Here is a 20,584-nt window from a genome sequence, read left to right on the forward strand (position 1 = left end):
AAAAGTGGATATATGTATTTAAAATTCTGAGTGGAAAAATAATATTATAATCAAACTCAAAAGACAGATGACAAACTGAGGAAAAATATTTGCACCACAAATGGGAAGTTACCTTAATTGACAAAGATCTTTTATAAATGAAAAGGACTAATAGTCCAGTACAGACAAGACAAAGGATTTGAACAGGCATTTTGCAGAAAAATAAATGTGAAAGGCCAGTGGACATAAAAAAAAATGTTTACTTTTCTCATAATTAAGGAAATGTAAATGAAAACAGTGGGATATAATTTCTTCTCTCTCAATTGGGCTAATAATTGAGAAGTTTGGTACTAACTTGAGTGAAGGTGTGGGAAAGGGTGGCTTTATAATCGGCGGCAGTGTGAAGTGTACAATTCTGAAGAGCTCTGTGGCTTTACTTGTCAGCATTTTAAGTGCCAGAACCTTTGGACCTAGCTACCCCACCACTGGGCAACACTGGGGGTACCCTCCAAGTTTGCCAAGAAAGACACAAAACATTTTTTTCTTGTAGCTTTGTTTATAACAGCAAAACAAGCACAACAAGACCCTAGGCACGTCGTGCAGAATGGGAGTGGAATTGAAGCGTGATCGGCTCTCGGTTGAACCGTGGAGGTGTGGAGGGAACACCTGCCACCCAGTGCTCCTGCCAGTGTGGAGTGGCAGCTGGAGGCTGCACAGTACCAGCCCAATCAAGCTTCCTTCCTGGGGCCTCTAGGCTGCCCGCAGTAGCCAGGATTTCTGCCCAGCCAAACAGAATAGAACTCCTTCAGAGCTGAGCTTTATTGCTGCCAAAACATAAGGTTTGTCTTGGTGGCAGTGAGAACAACCGAATTTACTCTGGAGTAGCTAACCTCACAGATCAGCTACAGTACAACCTCGCTGGCCTGGCATCCTCTGCAAAGTGAACCCTTTGTATTTGGTGATGAAAATGTGTCTGTTTCCCATGTGAACACCAAGAGCACAAGCTGAGCGCCCAGCCCGGCTGTGAGCTCCCAGCCTATCACTGCACTGGTGGTCTCCCCGCACAGTGCTCCCTTCCCGGCCACTGTCAGCGAAGATGGCTCAGTTGCTGTATCAGACCTGAACTTTAGAGAGTTTTAAAGCTTAGCCCACAAAAACTATGTTCAGAAACACTCCTTGATCCTGGCTTAGTCATTCCTGTCTTACTCTGGCGGGCTGAGGCCATCAGGTTATCCACCAAGCTGTAGCTACAGAGCTTCCCCACTCCCTGGTTGCAAGAGTAGTGGCACATTGATGGTATTTGACTAAGTTAGTCCCCGGTGAGAATCTACTCCCTTTCCCCTCCTCCCATCAGTTGTGAGAGAATGAAGATTGTTTGCCATACTCATGTTGTGCAGCTAATAGGCATGCGCTCTCTTGGCCTGGGGTAGGCTGGATTTTAGGGTCCTATATTCATAGGGACACAAAGCTTTCTTGAAAGTGGAGATAAATAAGGAGTTTTTAGTGGGAGGATAGAGATAAAAAGAATTAAATCCCCTTGCACATCTTTCCAGCACCACCTCCTCCCCCAAGTTGACAAAAGATCTCTGTTTTTTTTTTCACGTAGCTATGCATGCAAGATTGGCTACATCCGGGTAGCGTGTGATAAAGCAGTATTTCTACCACTGGAGCCCTTAGAGACAGACTCTTCTCTTCATAGTTTTCGGTCAATGTCCTTGTTTATGGGAGATATTCCCATTCACAAAAATCCAGTCTAATCATCTTAATGTAGAGCCTTACCACAGGCCCGCCTGTCTCCTTACTGCTGGGTGCAATGATAGCCATTTTCAGTCCTGAAAAAAGAGTGTGTTTAATGACTGACGCAAATCACTGTGGGTCCTTCTTTCCCAGCCCTTCCCCTCACCCAAAAGCGGGAGCCTTGTGGGCCTTTTTCTCTGTGGGTGTAGGAAGCCTGAATTCTACATTAGTGGACCCTGTGATGGCTTGAAAACCCCCAGTGCTAGATAGAATTAGAAATATTCGTTGTTAAAATAAAAGGTTTTGGATTTATTGGTCTTTTTGGTGGGAAGGAAATAATGTATTCTTTAATAGGGGGCTAATTCAATAAATTATAGTATGTCCATGCAGTGGGGTATATTATTTAATTCTTTGAAAAGATCTGTATCTTCTGGTATGAAAAGATCTTCTAGTACAATTATTCATTGATTACAAGCTGTGTAGCTGTGATTGTTATGTAGTATCCCTTTTGTGTAAATATGATGTTGGTGTATATATGAATAGTTTCAGGAATAAGCCATAAGCGAGTGTATTTCTTATAGGGACATATATGGGAAGGTTGGCATGTTTTTTCTTCTTTCTACTGTTTAATTTTTTCCTGTTATGGAATTATATATATCCTTATTTTTGTGAGTTGTAGTTGTCTAGGTCATGGGAATATAGCTAACCATCTTTGGATTCTGTCTTCCTAGTTTGCAGTACTGTATTTTTATCTTTTTAATTTATTTTTCAAAGTTAAATGCAGTTCTGCCTTTCCATTCATATATTCTTAGGTTACACAGGATGACATCAATTGAAAGAGAAGAAAAGGAGAAAGTCAAGAAAAAAGAGAAAAAACAAGAAGAGGAAGAAACGATGCAACAAGCTACATGGGTAAAATATACATTTCCAGTTAAACATCAGGTAATTTTTATTGTAGTCTTTTAAAATAGGGTTAGCCATTTCTGAGACTTGTATTCTGCAACTTTGAATACTTAAATATTGTTTTACTTTTGACACGATCTTTTATTTAATGTAGTTGGAACAAAGTAAATCTTTCTGGCAATTTTATAAGCATAGGATTATATTACTAGAATATAGGTGGGCTCTTAGACTAATTTGTTGAAATTGTTAGGAAACTGTAAAATTGTGTTACATTTTTCATATTAAAAAGGGGTACAATTGACCTTGGAAGAACACAGGTTTGAACTGCATGGGTCCACTTACACACAGGTTTTTTTTCTTTTTTTCCGGTAAATATAGTATAGTACTGTAAGTGTATTTTTCTTCCTTCTAATTTTTCTTCTTTTTTTTCTTTTAAGATTTATTTATTTTAGAGAAAGGGTGGGGGTGGGGGGCAGAGAGAGACTTAAGCAGACGCCCTGCTGAGCGTGGCGTCAGTCACAGGGCTCGATCTCATGACCCTGAACCAAAAGTAAGAGTCGGACGTTTAGCCAACTGCACCACCCAGGTGCCCCCTTCCTTATGATTTTCTTAATGACATTTTCTTCTCTCTAGCTTACTCTACTGTAAAGAATTCAGTATGTAATACATATAACAGACAAAATATGTATTAACTCTTCATGTTATTGGTAAGACTTTGGTCAACAGGAGGTATCAGTAGTTAAGTTTTGGGGAAATCAATTATATGTGGATTTTTGACTGCATTGGGGGGGCAGCAATCCCCATGTTGTTCAAGGGTCAGCTGTAATCAGTTTTTTCATAAATCTTTGATTCCTGTTGAAAATAAAATTGATTGGTAAAATTATTTGCCTGACTGTTGATCTTGTTTGATAAAAATGTATAAAACCAGATGTGCTTTATAAGCATTCTCATTCTTGTTTAATCAAAATGTTTTCATTTACACCAGGTTTGGAAACAAAAAGGAGAGGAATACAGAGTAACAGGATATGGTGGTTGGAGCTGGATTAGTAAAACTCATGTTTATAGGTTTGTTCCTAAATTGCCGGGCAATACTAATGTGAATTACAGAAAGTCGTTAGAAGGAAGTAAGTAATTGAAGTTATTTTTTCTATGTTATAGTTTCTGATTTTGTACTATTTTTTATAAATTTGTAGTATGTTGTCCATATTTTGTTAAAACTGTTTTTCTGAAATTTTTAATAGAACACGCAAAACTACCAGTGTAGTTTATTAATAATAAACTGTAAAATACTTTAAATTACTTTTATTCTCAGAATTTTTATAGCTAGGATTTCAGTTAAAGGTGATAGAATAGAACTTACTAAAAAAAGAAAAAGAAAAAAGGCCTCAGCCACCTGATTGTTTTTCTAAAATCTTAAATTCAGTATTACCTTACTTCCTAAGGAACCACCTCTCTGGTAACCTCAAAGTTATAGCACATAGCAAAGCCAGAAAGGAAGTGATAGAGACTTCTCTAACATTTCCACATAAATGAGGGAGGTATTAACTCAGTTTGTGCTATTCGCTAACAACTTCAGTATTTAGAATCACAGAGCTCTAGAGGGGAACTGCCCTATTAAGAGATCATCTATTTTGAAACTCACATTCCATGAGCAGATTATTTCATGAAGATGTGAAGTTACATACAGTTCACATAGATAGGGATAGAGCCCTGACTGAAATCCATGTCTCCTCGCTCCCACTGTCCTTTTTACACTCTACATTGCCATCTCTCTCTGTTACCTGAGCAGTTTTCAAAAGCAGTTCTGCTCACTGTGCTGTGTAATTTTACTAATGTGTGGTGTGCTGTGTTCTCTCCTATGAAGCCTGTGCTACAGTGGGTACTATGTACATATGTAGCTAACTAATTTTACTTCCTTGTGAATGGTTCTGGCGAATCCTGGACTGGTTAGATATTTGAAACTGTTAATGTGGTAAAGTTATCATTTTGGATTACCTTTAACAGAAAAAAAATACGTATTTCATAAGGCTCACTGGAATTTATACGGACTGGGAGTGTCTTTCACATAATAGATGCTCAGTGAGTATTTCTGTTTGCCAGATAGAACTGTTGAGTATTAAATTCTATTATGATTGGATTATATTCAAGCTAAAATGTCCTTTATAATAAATTGTAAAAGATTAACATTTTTTATTGCTATTTTGTTGCTCCAGTTAGCCATGTAGCAATTAGAATTACAGAGAGCTTTTGTTTAGTTGTGTCTGACGTGGTTTGTCTTGTGTAGTAAAATCCAGATTATCAATAAGCAAAATATTTAGGCTTTTTAAATTTATCTTATGTCTACTTTCCTTAGCATCCAGTTTCTGTTGTCCAGTTGCTGGGCCCTTATCCAGTTGGGTACCAAGTTGGTCTTCCAGCATCTCTTGAGCCTTTTCTCTTAGGTGGTAGCAATGCACATTGTTAGCTTAATTTAACTATAGAATAGGAATTATAGTGAAGGCCTTAGTAACCACCAATTTATAATCTCAGAACTAATGGTCCCTGTAATAATGGCTGATATAGTCTGATCATATGATAGAGGCACAGATGTGTTAGGGAGAACAGAAATGCAGTTCAGGGAACCTTGACCTTGCATCAGAAGACTAGTGTTCAACTTGTTTGACTGCTGACTGTGTCCCTTATCTCTAACCTCCATTCTAACTCAGACTGGATCCATTTGTTTTGCATATTAGTTTATAAGTGTCAATAAAGGTATTGATATGCAAGGATTAACAGAAGATATTAATTAATAGTCTGTATGTCAAGAAGAACTTTAATGGAGAGGAAATCACAAATACTTTATAATTGCCTATTTTAAATATCCACGTTCTTAAAGCTTTTAAATGGGGCTACTGCCATCATATAAAGCTCTCTGAGCAACTTAAAATCATCAAAAACGTATTGCCCGGTTATTCTGAAATAACTTAAAGAAGCATTGAATAAGGAGAGTATCAGTTTAGTTTTTGCCCATTTGGTACCTGGGGGTCCAGACACATCCTGTCACCGTCTTCTGTGTTTTTTTCTTCTTTCACCAGTATCCTACTGTCTTAACAGATAGCTAGTTTGTTTTTTGCACTCTTCTCCATTCTCTCAGCCAGATCTTTCTGGAAGAAGTCATTTATTTAAATAAGAAGTGGGTATATGGTGCTAAGTTCTTGGGATATTTGGAATCAAGTGAAGAAAATAAAAAGTAGAAAATGCCTGTAAGGCCCAGGAAAATTCATCTGGGTAATAGTACTGTATCGTGGGCTTGATTTTTTTTTTTCTTATGGAAAATTTGAAGCTACACGAAAGTAAAAGAGAATAGAATAATGAACTCCCATGCAACCATCATTCGACTTCTGTCGCTCTCCTGTTAGTTGTCATCGCCTACTTTTTTTCCTGGAGTTTTTTTTCCCCCATGTATTTAGAGCAAATTCCAGAAATCATGTTATTTACCAGTTCAGTATATATATCTAATTGGAGTAGACATTCCATAACCATCATGACATTACCTGTTCAATAAACTAATGATATTTAACGCATCCATCTCAAGAGTCTCAGTTCCTATTCCAATTACCCCAGTTGTGCCAGAGATGCCATTTTACTGTTGGCAGTAAATTAAGTCCAAATAAGGCCAAATGTTGCATTTGGTTATTTCTCTGAAGTCTCTTTTGTTCTGTGATAAATGCTATGATTCCCTACCCAGGAAAAAAAAAACGTAAACAAACTTCTGTAATTAATTTCACTGGCTCTTGGATAGCCTTGAAGTCTATCCATGGACTCTGGGTGAAAAATACTTAAGTATTTATCTTTCTAATGTGATTCTTTAACACAAAGTGTGTTAAAAACACCGTTGTAGACTTTGTGGAGTTGTTGAGCAGTTGAGATAGTCTCATATGTGAAGGATTCTGAAGAACACCTAAAATGCAGTCATTCCTTTCATGCTTTAGGTCAGCCGAGCATATTAGGAAAGTATATACTATCTTCAACTTTTGTGTTTTTTTTTTAATAAAAAACAATGGTATAAATTGCTGGAAATTACTTGATAATTTCCACTAAACTAGATTTATTAAAGTAAATTGCTAATATTCAGAATATCCATAGTTATATATACACTCAATTCTTTTTAGCCAAAAACAATGTGGATGAAAATATGGATGAGTCAGATAGAAGAAAAAGTCCACGGAGTCCAAAAAAAATAAAAACAGAGCCGGATTCTGAGAAAGGCGAGGTAAAAGATTCAGATGCTGCCAAAGGAGCAGACCAAAGTGAAATGGACGTTTCCAAGATTACTGAGAAGAAGGACCAAGGTAAGGAGAGTCAGGTGTGGAGGGCAGCCTGGGGGTGTAAGATTGCACTGGATCTGGTTCGCACAGCAGGAGAGGTACTCTCTTATCTTTCTTTGAGAGCAGCTTTGTTGAATCATAACTCATTTGGTATATAACTAACCCATTTAAAGTGTACAGTTCAGTGGTTTTTAGTATTTCACAGAGCTGTTCAACTGTCACCACAATCAATTTTAGAACATTTTCATCACCCCAAAAGTAAACCTCATACTCAGTAGCAGTCAGTCTCCGGTCCTCCCTAAATCCCCCCAGCCTACTAGTCTACTTTCTGTCTCTATGGATTTGCTCTATTTCAGACATTCCGTATAAATGGAATCATGTAATATGTGGTCCTTTGTGACTGGCTTCTTTGACTTGGTATAATGTTTTCAAGGTTCATCCATGTTGTAGCGTGTGTCAGTATTTCATTGTTGCTTTTTATTTCTGAATAACAGGCCATTGTATAGATATGCCACATTTTGTTTATCCATTCATCAGTTGATGGACATTTGGGTTGTTTCTACTTTTTGGCTGTTATGAATACTGATAAGGACATTCGTGTACAAGTTCTTATATGGACATATGCTTTCATCCCTCTTGGGTAGATACCTAGTAGCGGAATTACTGGGTCATCAGCTAATGACTCTGTGTCCAGCCTTCTGAGGAACTTACATTGTCTTTTGTGAAAAGTCATTTTTTAAAAACCAGATATGCTAGATAATATATGAGCCCTGAGATATTTTATATATAAGGTTTAGCCCTGTCTGTTGACCTATCTTAATCCTGTATCAGGAGCTTTCAAATATATATTTATATTGAAGCCCTTGAGTGAAAGTAAGAAACATTGGTAGTTTTTAAAATAAAAATATTGTGAATTCCACAGTTGAGACTGAAAGTTACACTTACGTAAATGTCTTTGTTTCACAGATGTACAAGAAATTTTAGATTCTGACAATGAGAAACCCTATAAGGAAGAACCAATGGAGATAGATGATGATGTGAAAACAGAGCCACGTATAAACTGTCAGGAAGGTTCTCAAGTAGATGTGGTCAATGTCAGTGAGGGCTTCCATCTAAGGACTAGTTATAAAAAGAAAATTAAATCATCTAAACTAGATGGACTTCTTGAAAGGAGAATTAAACAGTTTACACTGGAAGAAAAACAGCGTCTCGAGAAAATGAAGTTGGAGGGTGGAATTAAGGGTATAGGAAAGACCTCTACAAGTTCTTTGAAAAGCCTTTCTGAGTCACCAGTAACCATGAAAGCAAAAGAAGCGTGTCAGAGTGACTCACTTAGACAAGAACAAAGCCCTAATGCAAGTAATGGTAAATCTGAAGATGTGATTCGGGGATGTTCCCAAAGCAATTCTTCAATTCTTGGAATTGGTGATCCTGATCATACATCAGACAGACTTTATCCAAAAGATCAAATGTTAGATGACGTCTCCATTCAGAGCCCAGAGACAAACTGTCAGAAACAAAATTCTGTTGGAAGTGACATAGATGAGAGTCTCTCTGAACCTGCCACTCAAGGCCAGGAACCTAGTAAGATTAAAACAAGAGGAAGTGACTTTCTCATTGGTGACTCCAAACTAGCCAGTGCAGATGAAATTGGTACTTTGATCTATAGGAACAAAAAACCACTCATACGGGAGGATAATGACACCACTGTTTCTCCTTCCCAGAGCCCTTCACTTCCATCAGTACCTAAAAGTACTGATGATAGAGATCTCCCGTCTCTGTCAAAAGCAGTGGACTTTGAAGGAAAACTAGGATGTGTCTCTGAATATAACAGCACTTTGGAAAATAGTTCTGATACTATGTCTATTCAGGACAGCAGTGAAGAAGATATGATTGTTCAGAATAGCAATGAAAGTCTCTCTGAGCAGTTCATAACTCAGGAACAAGGTATTGAAGGCTTGGAACCATTGAAACGGGAGTTTGTTCCAGATAAGCCCACTGGAAACTATGATAAAAGACCACAGGGTAAGGTAACTGAAGCAAATGGTAGAAAGCCAAGTCAAGAACAGAAATTAGAGGAGAGATCAGTTAATAAGTGTATTGATCAAGTCAATCTAAAAAGTAGCACTGACAAAAAGAATAATGAAAATCGAGAGTCTGAAAAGAAAGGACAGAAAGCAAGTACCTTTCAAATCAATGGAAAAGATAATAAACCCAAAACATATTTAAAAGGGGAGTGCTTGAAAGAAGTCTCAGAGAGCAAAGTAGTAAGTGGTGACATTGAACCAAAGCTTAATAATATAAATAAAATAATTCCTGAAAATGATATTAAGTCTTTGACTGCTAAAGAATCTGCTGTAAAGCCATTCATGAACGGTGATGTCATCATGGAAGATTTTAATGAAAAAAACAACTTGGAAACAAAATCATGTTTACTGAGCTCTTCAGATGCTGAAGGCGACTACCAAGATGGCCTAGAGACCCTGCCACCAACCAAAGAGTCTGAGAGTGCACACACTACCATGCCTCCACTGTCTTGTCCAGAAAGCAGTTCCACAAATCAGGTAGAAGATATGGAAATTGAAACCTCAGAAGTTAAGAAAGTTACTCCCTCACCTATTACTTCTGGAGAGGAATCTAACCTCAGTAATGATTTTGTTGATGAAAATGGTCTGCCCACCCACAAAGATGAAAATGTCAACGGAGAGTCCAAGAGAAAAACAGTCATCACAGAAGTCACCACTATGACATCCACAGTGGCCACAGAATCAAAAACCGTAATCAAAGTAGCCAAGGGTGATAAGCAGACTGTGGTATCTTCCACAGAAAATTGTGCCAAATCCACTGTCACAACCACCACTACAACAGTAACAAAGCTTTCCACACCCTCCACAGGCAGCAGTGTAGACATCATCTCTGTGAAGGAGCAGAGCAAAACTGTGGTCACCACAACAGTGACAGACTCACTGACCACTGCAGGGGGCACTCTGGTGACATCTATGACCGTGAGCAAAGAATATTCTACAAGAGACAAAGTGAAACTCATGAAATTCTCAAGACCCAAGAAGACTCGTTCAGGTACAGCTCTGCCATCCTATAGGAAGTTCATCACCAAGAGCAGCAAGAAGAGCATATTTGTTTTGCCTAATGATGACTTAAAAAAGTTGGCCAGAAAAGGAGGAATCCGAGAAGTCCCTTATTTTAATTACAATGCAAAACCTGCCTTGGATATATGGCCATATCCTTCTCCTAGACCAACCTTTGGTATCACTTGGAGGTATGTACTTTAAAATGTATTTGGGGAAGGGAGAAAGTCTTTAAAGCATTATCTAGTAAGCATTATCTGAGCAGCCTTCAGAGTGTTAACTACAACTGCAGGGCTGGGAGGGAGAAAGTCTTAAAAGCATTATCTAGTAAGCGTATCTCATTTTTACAGAAAAAAATGAGATAATAAGAGATGAGACAGGGAAGCAGAAATTTAATGGGTCAACTTAGTGATGGAAATAAGGTACAGAGAATCTTGAATTTGGCCAGCTGGGAGGTACTCGAGTTTCTTATGGAAAAATGTTAAAAGACTGAAAAAAATGTAAGGGAATTCTTTGAAATGAAATTCAGTTTTACTTTTCACAAGACAGAAGAAACATGTCAAACATAGTTGTTTTTGTGGTTTTACTTTGCAAGTTATTGCCTTGTGTTTGCCTTGGGAAAGAATTACAGACTTGGATAATGGACTTTCTGGAATGTTTGTATTTTATTTCTGTTAGGTAATTCATAGACACATAAGACATAGGAAACATGCCTGTGAATCACACAAAGTTCATCATAATGTGGAAATCTTCCCAGTGTAATTTATTTGCATGATAAACATTTGTTTTGGAGTTCTCTGTTATTTATGTGAGAAGAGGTAGTCTCTGAGGTTCCTTAGGGATTTTTTTAAACCCAGAAATAGTCTTAATTTAAAATTTTCCGGGCATTAAACTTTGGGGATGAGTCATAAGTACGTAGTGTTGGCAGTTGTCAGATTGTGTAGTTTTATATTGGGAAAGGATCTTAGAAATTCTTATCTTTTATAGATGTGTAATAATTTGCCTCTGGCCACAGAGGGACAGAGTTAGGAATAGTGCCCGGTTTTCCTAAATTCCAGTCTAGTACTTTATCTGCTATATCACATTTCACATATCTGTCCTTGCTTTGTCCTTTTTCATGTCCTTGTCTTTCTATCTTTTCACCCTCACAACTGGAAAGGATGGAACATAAACACCGAAAAGTGTTCTGTGGGGCATGCTCGGAGTCAGAAACAGTCTCGATTGCTGCTAGGTTTTGATAGGAACCTGAAGTTATTTCAGCAAGTGACTGAGCAGACTCCACTCCACTCTAAGCTTCATTTCTGTGTGTCTTTATTATGGTTCCAGTTTCTTTAAGTTAAAACCATACCTTTTTTTTTTTAGTTTCTTTTATATTATAATTAGTATTATAAAACAAAAACAAAACAAAGTGTAAATGAGTACTCTCTCTAAAGGAATTAACTTATTAATATGACCAGTCATAGTTGGTTTGACCAAGGTTTTTTTAACTCATCTTTTGATTTGAATTAAAATATCATCACTCCATTACACATTCAATAGAGACAGCTGAAAAGTACAATTTCTCTGCAGGGCCTGCAATGAAGGATTTGCAGAATCCTGCAGGGAATCAAGGAACTCTTCATTACAGTTCATGGATTTATAGGATTACTCTGCACTTTTCTGCTTTCTTCATTGAGAGCGGTCCCAAAATGTATCCTTGACTGTCCTGCAGGTAACTTCTTTCCCACTGGAAAAGTTACTATGTACAAATACTTTAATTAAAATGACCTGGCAGTTGTGGAGGCCAACCTTTCTGCTCTTTTCTTTTCTGAAGTGGAAGGTAGGCTCAACTGGGAAGCACTTTTCTCTGAACCAGTTCTGATCAAGTGTTGCCCAGGGCCCTTTTCTGCACGGCTGGGTTTCAGGAGCCTTGTATTGTTATGTTTTAATATGCACTGTGGGCACAATTGGTACCTGTTTAGTTAATTTCTCATTTTTTAATGGAAGGAAATTCCTTCCTGTACATTTTAAACAGATATTACTGTCAAATATATGCTAACGTCTAAATTTGCTGAAGTTGAGGGAAACAATCCCTTGTATCTAACAGAGGCATGGGTAAATATGTAAAATATTCTTGACTTTACAATGCATTTTTTAAAAGTGTATTGCTGTAAAAACCATGCATGCGAAATGCATTTTTATAGTCACACTTGGATAAAATATGTCTGATGCTTAAGAGTAGAAGCTAAGAATGCCAAGAGGTGCATGTTTGATTTTTATTAATGTTAAGGCTGAGCAGTGGTGAAAAGTGAAACTTGTCTTGTCAACTCATTAGGCCTCTTTTTTCCTCCTCACTGTCCATTCCCTTACTTCCTTTTTCCTGGGCCCTGATACTGTGTTTCATTATCACTTTGAACCAGTAGTTGTCTCCACAGTGCTGCCCAAATGATTCTCCTAAAAGCAGATCTATCCTGTGAATGTTCTGACTAAGCTGAGCAGCCTTCAGAGTATTAACTGCAACTGCAGGGCTGGGAGGGGGAAAGCGTTCGTCACCTCTGCACCACATCTGTGAGAAGTACTTCCCTTTACAACCCCTCCTATACTGGATACGTTCCAGACGCCTTAACACAGATCACCTTTACTGCTCTTCTTTTATCCTTCCATATGGTGCAGCACGTGCCGACCCTGCCATCCTCTCATGCTGGCTTCGTCTCGCTGCGCTTCTACGCCCCTTCCCTCCAGTCAGAGCACGCCAGGTGTGCTTTCTGGGACGAAGAGTGTGCTCTTGTACGCTTTGCTCCTGAGCTTACGTGTGCCCCTTGCTGTGGCGTAGCCATCTCCACATCTTTGTCCTTTGAGACTCAAGCAAAGCTCTGATCCCCATCCCAGAACCGAGTCAGGTGCCCCTCGCACTTATCTCTGTTACGGCTCCTGAGGATACAAGAACAGATTATGATTCATTTCCCTGTCTCCAGCTCCTTTCAGTTAGTCTCACACACACAGAAAGCACTCAAGTATTTTTTGAATGAATACATGAATGAACACGCTTTTGGTGTGTTTCCCTCCTGGTGGTGTTTCCATTGCAAAATAGAGATGCATTGAAGTTGCTGTTTGACTGTAGAGAGTGAGGGAGAGAATGAGAAACATTTCTCTTCCCAAATACATATCCATTTGGCATCCAGAGTTCCCTAGGCATTTCTGTAGGGTGTGGTCTGAAAGTGACACATACTTTCCCCCTTCTCAGGACATCCCTGCACTGGAGAACATTCACCCTTCCATTTAAGAATTGTTCTGTCCAGGTCAGATGATTCACAGGGCGACAGCACAACAAAGGCAGTCCTGGAGTCACAGGTGGAGATGGAAATTTAAGAACCTGCTGCAGCTCTTTGGTTGGAGTGCTCCCTTTCTTACACGGTTCATGTTCCCAGCTTAATGTTTAGAATAGAAAACATTGCCTCTCAAATACAAATCGTCTTAAGGTTTATCTTCTACCTCTGTTAGAGGAGGAAATTATTTTAGTTTTATAGATTTTTCTGTATACTGCAATCAACCAGTATATTTATTTAAGTATGCGAAACTGTCAGCAGAGTTTGATTACACAACGACCACACCAATAGAGAATTGATACGCTCCTTTATTTTATTTTTTGGTTAGTTATTTATTTTATCATTAGTTCCCACTTGGGACATAATATTCATTGCAGTTTTAAATTAATATTGTGAATTAATATTATTTTAAAAGAATATCTAAAATGGTCAATAACTGTACCCAATGCTTAGAAAAAACCTGAACACAGAAATTCCTTTGTCTCCTGATCAGTAACTAATCTAGTATTGTCCTTTTTTATTACTTATGGTATTGTAGAATTCTAAAACTATTATACTAATGTGGTGAAAGTGTTTATTAGTATTAGCAGGTATTCATCATCTAGTAGTTCATGTTTTGCAGAACCACCATTTGGATACAACATTTCTGTCCGTTTGGAAAGGACTTGTTGGATTTGTGGGGGAGTCTTTTTTTTTTTTTTTCTGTTTTGTGTTTTGAGAAAATTTAAGCAGTTTCATTTTGTTTCAACACAAATCAATCAGTTAAGATTTTATCCTTCAAAACTCTTTTATCACCTTTAGTAAGTTATTTCTCTATATTTGTCCTCCTTCATAATTTCTCTAACAAGTATTTTGAAATTAGGCTAAATGTATAAAATCTTCATAAATTCTTGCCATGTTAGTCTTAAAATGAAACATGCTCATTTTACAAATTTATATGACATTTGAAGCAACTGCAGACCCCTTTTAAATTGTTAGTTGCATATTATGCCTAGGAACAAAAAGGGACGTATAATAGCGAAAGTGCTTACAAAATTGTATTACAGTTATTAAAATAATGAAGACAAGATACAGCCCTTCAGTTTAATAATAGAGAGTGTGTGTGTGTGTGTGTGTGTGCACGCATGCACGTATGTACATAGACAATACATATGTAGATTTTCTTGGGTTTTTCTTTCAGGTATAGACTTCAGACTGTAAAGTCCTTAGCTGGAGTGAGCCTTATGTTACGGTTACTGTGGGCAAGCCTGAGATGGGATGACATGGCAGCCAAGGCCCCTCCGGGAGGAGGGACTACGCGGACAGGTAAGGGTTTCGTACATTCTAGTTTAAGTTAGGAAGGGAAAAAAATCACTTGACAGTTCATTTAATTTGAAGCATTTCTGTTATTTATTAAAACATAATGCTTGTGTATAAAAATACGGCTTTGTGGGGCGTCTGGGTGGCTCATTTGGTTAAGTGTCTGCCTTCAGCTTGGGTCATGATCCCAGGGTCTTGGGATCGAGCCCCGCATTGGGCTCCCTGCTCAGCGGGGAGCCTGCTTCTCCCTCTCCTCCCCTCTCTTGCTATCTCTGTCTCTCTCTCTCTCTCAAATAAATAAAATCTTAAAAAAAAAATACAGCTTTGCTAAAGTAAGATCCCAGGGGCAGGGAAGGTGGGGACATCAGATTATAAGGTGAGTCACTTACGGGTGAACCAATCTGAATTTTTAAAAGGTCTTTATTGGAGCGCCTGGGTGGCTCAATCGGTTAAGCATCTGACTCTTGATTTTGGCTCAGGTCATGATCTTGGGGTTGTGAGATTGAGCCCTGCTTTGGGCTCCACACGCAGCAGGTAGTCTGCTTGAGATTCTATCGCTCCCTCCCCACCCCACCCCCAACCCCCCCATGCTCGCTCACTTGCGTGTGTGTGCTCACTCGCTCTCCCTCGGAAAATAAATCTTTTTTTAAAAAAAGATCTTTATTATTGTAGAGTGTAAGTCAGTTAAACTGGGACATCTGGAACCCTATGCTTGCTGCTTCTTTCTTCTCTTATTATTTTGACTGCTTTGTTACCAAAAACTAAGCTGCCCCCAGAAACTAAGCTGCCCCCTAATAGCATTTTGCCCAGTTTAGAAATTTTCAGTGAGGGGCGCCTGGGTGGCACAGCGGTTAAGCGTCTGCCTTCGGCTCAGGGCGTGATCCCAGCGTTCTGGGATTGAGCCCCACATCAGGCTCCTCTGCTGGAAGCCTGCTTCTTCCTCTCCCATTCCCCCTGCTTGTGTTCCCTCTCTCGCTGGCTGTCTCTTTCTCTGTCAAATAAATAAATAAAATCTTTAAAAAAAAATTTTTTTTTTCAGTGAGGAAAAAAGTCAGTATTTATTGCACTCTAGCAATGATCCTGAAGTCATTAATTAATCAAATGTTTTCAAAGGCTTCTTCCATGTGTGTCTCCTTTTTAAAGCACCAGATGTTGTACCTTTTTAGTCTCTGAATATTTTAGGTGGTTATTAATACTATGTGGATTAAATCACCATAGAAACATCTGAAACTGAAATCACAACAACAGAGATAATTAAAAGGCGAGATGTTGGTCCTTATGGCATTCGATCTGAATATTGTATCCGGAAAATCATTTGCCCCATTGGAGTTCCAGAAGCACCAAAAGGTAAGGAATACAAAGAATTCTGTTATTTTGTTATTGACCTGTTAACCACATCTTTTACGAATTAAAATTTGATTATAGGGACACCCGGGTGGCTTAGTTGATTAAGCATCTACCTTCGGCTCCGGTCATGATTCCAGGGTCCTGGAATCGAGTTCTGCATTGGGCTCCCTGCTTCTCTCTCTGCTTGCCACTCCCCATTTGTGCGCTCTCTCTCTCTCTCTCTCTGACAAATAAATAAAATCATGGGGCGCCTGGGTGGCTCAGTCCTTAAGCGTCTGCCTTCGGCTCAGGGCGTGATCCCAGTTCTGGGATCGAGCCCCACATCAGGCTCCTACGCTGGGAGCCTGCTTCTTCCTCTCCCACTCCCCCTGCTTGTGTTCCCTCTCTCGCTGGCTGTCTCTCTCTGTGTCAAGTAAATAAATAAAATCTTTTTAAAAAATAAAATTAAATAAATAAATAAATAAAAATTTGATTATAATTGTTTCCTTAACTCTTTATTCCACTTTTGAAAAAGATATCTTTTCATTACAATCCATTATATATATATTTTTTTTTAATAAAGATTTTATTTATTTTTGTGACAGAGAGACAGCCAGTGAGAGAGGGAACACAGCAGGGGAGTGGGAGAGGAAGAAGCAGGCTCCCAGCAGAGGAGCCCGATGTGGGACTCGATCCCGAAACGCCGGGATCACGCCCTGAGCCGAAGGCAGACGCTTAACGACTGCGCTACCCAGGCGCCCCAATCCATTATATTTTTTTAAATGATATTTAAGTCATAAACCTTAACAGGATTTCACTAGACACACATATCTGTATCCATTGTTCCAAGCACAGGGAGGATACAGAGAATTGTAATAATACCTCTTATAGGGGCACCTGGGTGGCTCAGTTCATTGAGCATCTGACTTGGTTTCAGCTCAGGTCATGATCTGATGGATTGTGGGATCGAGCCCCATGTCAGGCTCTAGCTCAGCAGAAAGTCTGCTTGAAAGATGCTCTTCCTCTGCCCCTCCACCCATTCGTGCTTATGCGTGCACATGAGCGCGTTCTCTCTCTCTCTCTCTCAAAATAAATATAAATAAATCTTAAAAAATAATAATACCTCTTTAGTTAAGATGTGGAGCAGTGATTGACACCAGACTGTCATCTCCAAGAGGGCAGCTATTGAGTCTGTCTAGTTTGTTGTGGTCCTGGCACCTGCTGCAGAATCTGACACATAAGTGGTCACTGAACAGCTGTTGATTCAAGGGTTAAAGCTGTTGTAAAATACTTCAGTTCTCAGGGTAAAAATAATCTAAGAGGCATATAGAGTGATTCGGTAAACATTTATAGAGCAACTACATGATTAAGCCCTAGGCAGCAAATACATGGAAGAAAGGGATTCAGCCCCTATTCTCAAGGAAGCAAAGAAAAGGTTATAGTATTATAATTCTATAACATGACAATCAAAACTGTTAATGCTAAAAAGAGTTCAGTGAGGTGACCAGATTCAAGAGATATAAATAGCTTAAAATCAATAATTTTATTTCATGTGTGCAATAAAAACATTTAGGAAAAAAATCTGTTATGAAATGGGTAAAAAGAGAATGCTTTCCTTAGAAATGTATTATTTAGGGGCGCCTGGGTGGCTCAGTCATTAAGCGTCTGCCTTCGGCTCAGGGCGTGATCCTGGCGTTCTGGGATCGAGCCCCGCATCAGGCTCCTCTGCTGGGAGCCTGCGTCTTCCTCTCTCACTCCCCTGCTTGTGTTCCCTCTCTCTCTGGCTGTCTCTCTCTGTCAAATAAATAAAATCTTTAAGAAGAAAAAAAAAGAAGAAACGTATTATTTAATAATAGAAGCTAATTGTCCCCAAATGTATACAGTTTACATTTTGAAATCTGATTGAATTAATTCAAAAGTTCATCTTGCAGAATAAATGAGAATAGATGTTTTAAAAAGAACCTCAAGAAGGGGTACCCATCCTAGTAGAGGGTGAAAATTAGCATAATTAAAACAGCATTGTCGTGGAGCTGAGACAGCTCAGTTGATGGGCAGAGAAACAGGAACAAGCAGTTTCTGACCTATCTTCAGTCTTGACCCAGAGCTTTCAAACCACCGCAGTCTCCTTGGATCACATTTCTTTGCCTTTTATCACTTTGGATAACCTAGGTCCTACCGCTGTTTCTGTTTTCTTCGGCTGCTTCCCTGTTCCCTGAACAAATGGGATGGTTCAGTGCTTGCCTGGTCGTACTTTTTATGTTTAAAATCTTACCATTAGGAGATTTTACCTCTACTTAATAGTTTCAGAGTCCTTCTTTACACAGGCAGCTTTCAAATCCCCCTTCTCTGTGCTGTGATGGAAAATGCGCATTGCCAGAGCAGTACATGCCAAGGACACCCAGCCCAACTATGTGGGAGGAATACTCTAGGCTTCTTGAAGGACATGTATCCATGTCGCTGTCTGAAGGATACATTATCGTTAGTCAAGTGAGGCGGGGCGGAGGCTAGGAATAGTGTTACAGGCAGTTGGAATAGGCTGTGTAAAGGCTCATGGGCCTATGGTATCCGGGGCCAGCAAACCTGGCCCATGAGCTTTGACTCGCGTTGACCCGCCACCTGCTTTTGTTAATAAAGTTTTATTGGAACACAGCCATACATACTCATGTATGTATTGTTTCTGGCTCTTTTCATGATACAAAGGCACAGTTGAACAGTTGTAACACAGACCATCTGGTCTGCGTAGTGTAAAGTCTTTACCATCTGGCCCTTTAAGAAAAAGTTTGCCAACTCCTGTTTTTCATGATATAAGAGGAGATGCCAGAAGTACTATAATTTTAGAAGCTATATTTGCTTAAAATGCTCTGATTTCTTTTCCAAAGAAACACCTACACCTCAGAGGAAAGGCCTTCGATCAAGTGCATTGCGGCCAAAGAGACCAGAAACACCCAAGCAGACTGGCCCTGTGATTATTGAAACTTGGGTAGCAGAGGAAGAGTTGGAATTATGGGAGATCAGGGCGTTTGCTGAAAGGTAAGAAAATGGTTAACATGTAATGAGATATTTGAAGCTTAACTTCAGTATATTCTGGTTAATTTTATTTCCCCTCTTGATTTAAAGTGCTAGCTATAGACCGTTTGTTAAAGTCCTGTTTCTAATTTTAATGTGTTTTATCCCTTTGTCACTTTCTAATTCTCTTACATTCAGTCTTTATTTTTAAACCGAAATAATTTGATATCTTTTTATAATATGAAAGTCGACCAGATTTCACTTAATATTTGATACCAGATGTCTAATAGTGTAGTTTCTGATAAAATTCCTCCTTTTTTCTCCCCCTGCAGAGTGGAGAAAGAAAAGGCACAAGCAGTTGAGCAACAGGCTAAGGTTAGTGAACAGAAGAAGGCAGAGGACTTCAAGGCCCAAATGGAGGCTCACCTCAGACAGCAGCGCTTGGCTGTCCAGCAGGTGGGGGAGTTGGTACTAGTCCCACCTGGCAGCAGATTGACATTTTTAGCCAAATTCATGCACACCAAAAGCACAATAATGATATATTCATGTGGTTTTATTTATTTATTATCTCTAGAATTCAATGGGTAAGTTTTTGTTGTTACTGAAGTATTGTTGGCACACAGTGTTACATTAGCTTGAGGTGTTTGTGCGTAATTTTCAAAGATAATGTTTTCTGGGGCGCCTGGGTGGCTCAGCCATTGAGCGTCTGCCTTCGGCTCAGGTCATGATCCCAGGGTACTGGGATCGAGCCCTGCATTGGGCTCCCTGCTCGGTGGGAAGCCTGCTTCTCTCTCTCACATTCCCCTTGCTTGTGTTCCCTCTCTCGCTGTCTATCTCTGTCAAATAAATAAACAAAATCTTAAAAAAAAAATAAAAAGATAATGTTTTCCTGCCAAGTTCCAATCTGTAGTATCTCCGTAGGCTATGAAAAAGCAAGTTGTGCTAAAACGCTAAGAGTATGTTATAATTGAGGATCATAAAGCTACCGATGGTTTCTTTGCATTTCCACACTACAAATAATGTACTATATGTGCCTGAATATTAGTGGCTCACATAAAGGATGATTATCCCTTTTTTCTCTTGAGAAAATACTATAAAAGTTTTTATCCAACTTAAATATGTAAACGTTTAGGATATAGGTGAAATCGATAAAGGTCTAATTACAATATCACTAACTTAGTTACCCGTAAGTATATAAAAATTGCATATTATATCAACCAGAATATTCCTTTCAAACTCCTTTTTCCTCTCACATTTTATAAAACATTCCTTTACATTTTTATGCATCTTTTACTTTGGTGTACTCTCCCTTACATCAAAGTTTGAGATAACAACACCCTTGGATTTTTTCATGTCTGTCCGTCCATTCAGAGAAAAACCAGATAGTTGTTTTGTTTTTCATTTTGTGGATGTGCTTTGTCATCTCTATAGTGAAACCTAGTGTTTTACTTTTAAAAATTTATTTAAAATGCTTATTTACAAATATAGTCAACATTTCCAATTTTGAAGGCATACCCTGAGGAAATAGCTACTAAGTCTGTGTTCAGTTTGTCTCCCCCCCCCCTTTTTTTTAACTGATTCAGTCAGATGACATCTCTAAGTATCCAAAACTAAAATCCTTTTCTTCTGAGGAACG

General features: G+C 38.8%; 1 protein-coding gene across 7 annotated transcripts in view; it reads left to right on the forward strand.

Moving 5' to 3' along the window:
* BPTF (bromodomain PHD finger transcription factor) overlaps positions 1–20,584 on the forward strand; it is a 144,162-nt gene that overhangs the window by 85,434 nt on the left and 38,144 nt on the right. For 5 of the 7 annotated variants that reach the window (XM_040640379.1, XM_040640384.1, XM_040640382.1 and 2 more), the window contains 8 exons: positions 2,529–2,658; positions 3,605–3,743; positions 6,771–6,950; positions 7,893–10,203; positions 14,498–14,622; positions 15,835–15,963; positions 18,822–18,972; positions 19,281–19,323. In XM_040640379.1, the coding sequence (XP_040496313.1) occupies positions 2,529–2,658; positions 3,605–3,743; positions 6,771–6,950; positions 7,893–10,203; positions 14,498–14,622; positions 15,835–15,963; positions 18,822–18,972; positions 19,281–19,323 (3,208 nt within the window). Of the gene's footprint in view, positions 1–2,528; positions 2,659–3,604; positions 3,744–6,770; positions 6,951–7,892; positions 10,204–14,497; positions 14,623–15,834; positions 15,964–18,821; positions 18,973–19,280; positions 19,405–20,584 lie in introns of all 7 variants that reach the window. The other 2 variants (XM_040640381.1, XM_040640380.1) reach the window with 1 other exon arrangement.

This window comes from Ursus maritimus, unplaced genomic scaffold, assembly GCF_017311325.1.
Source record: "Ursus maritimus isolate PB19 unplaced genomic scaffold, ASM1731132v1 scaffold_24, whole genome shotgun sequence".
Lineage (NCBI taxonomy): Eukaryota > Metazoa > Chordata > Mammalia > Carnivora > Ursidae > Ursus > Ursus maritimus.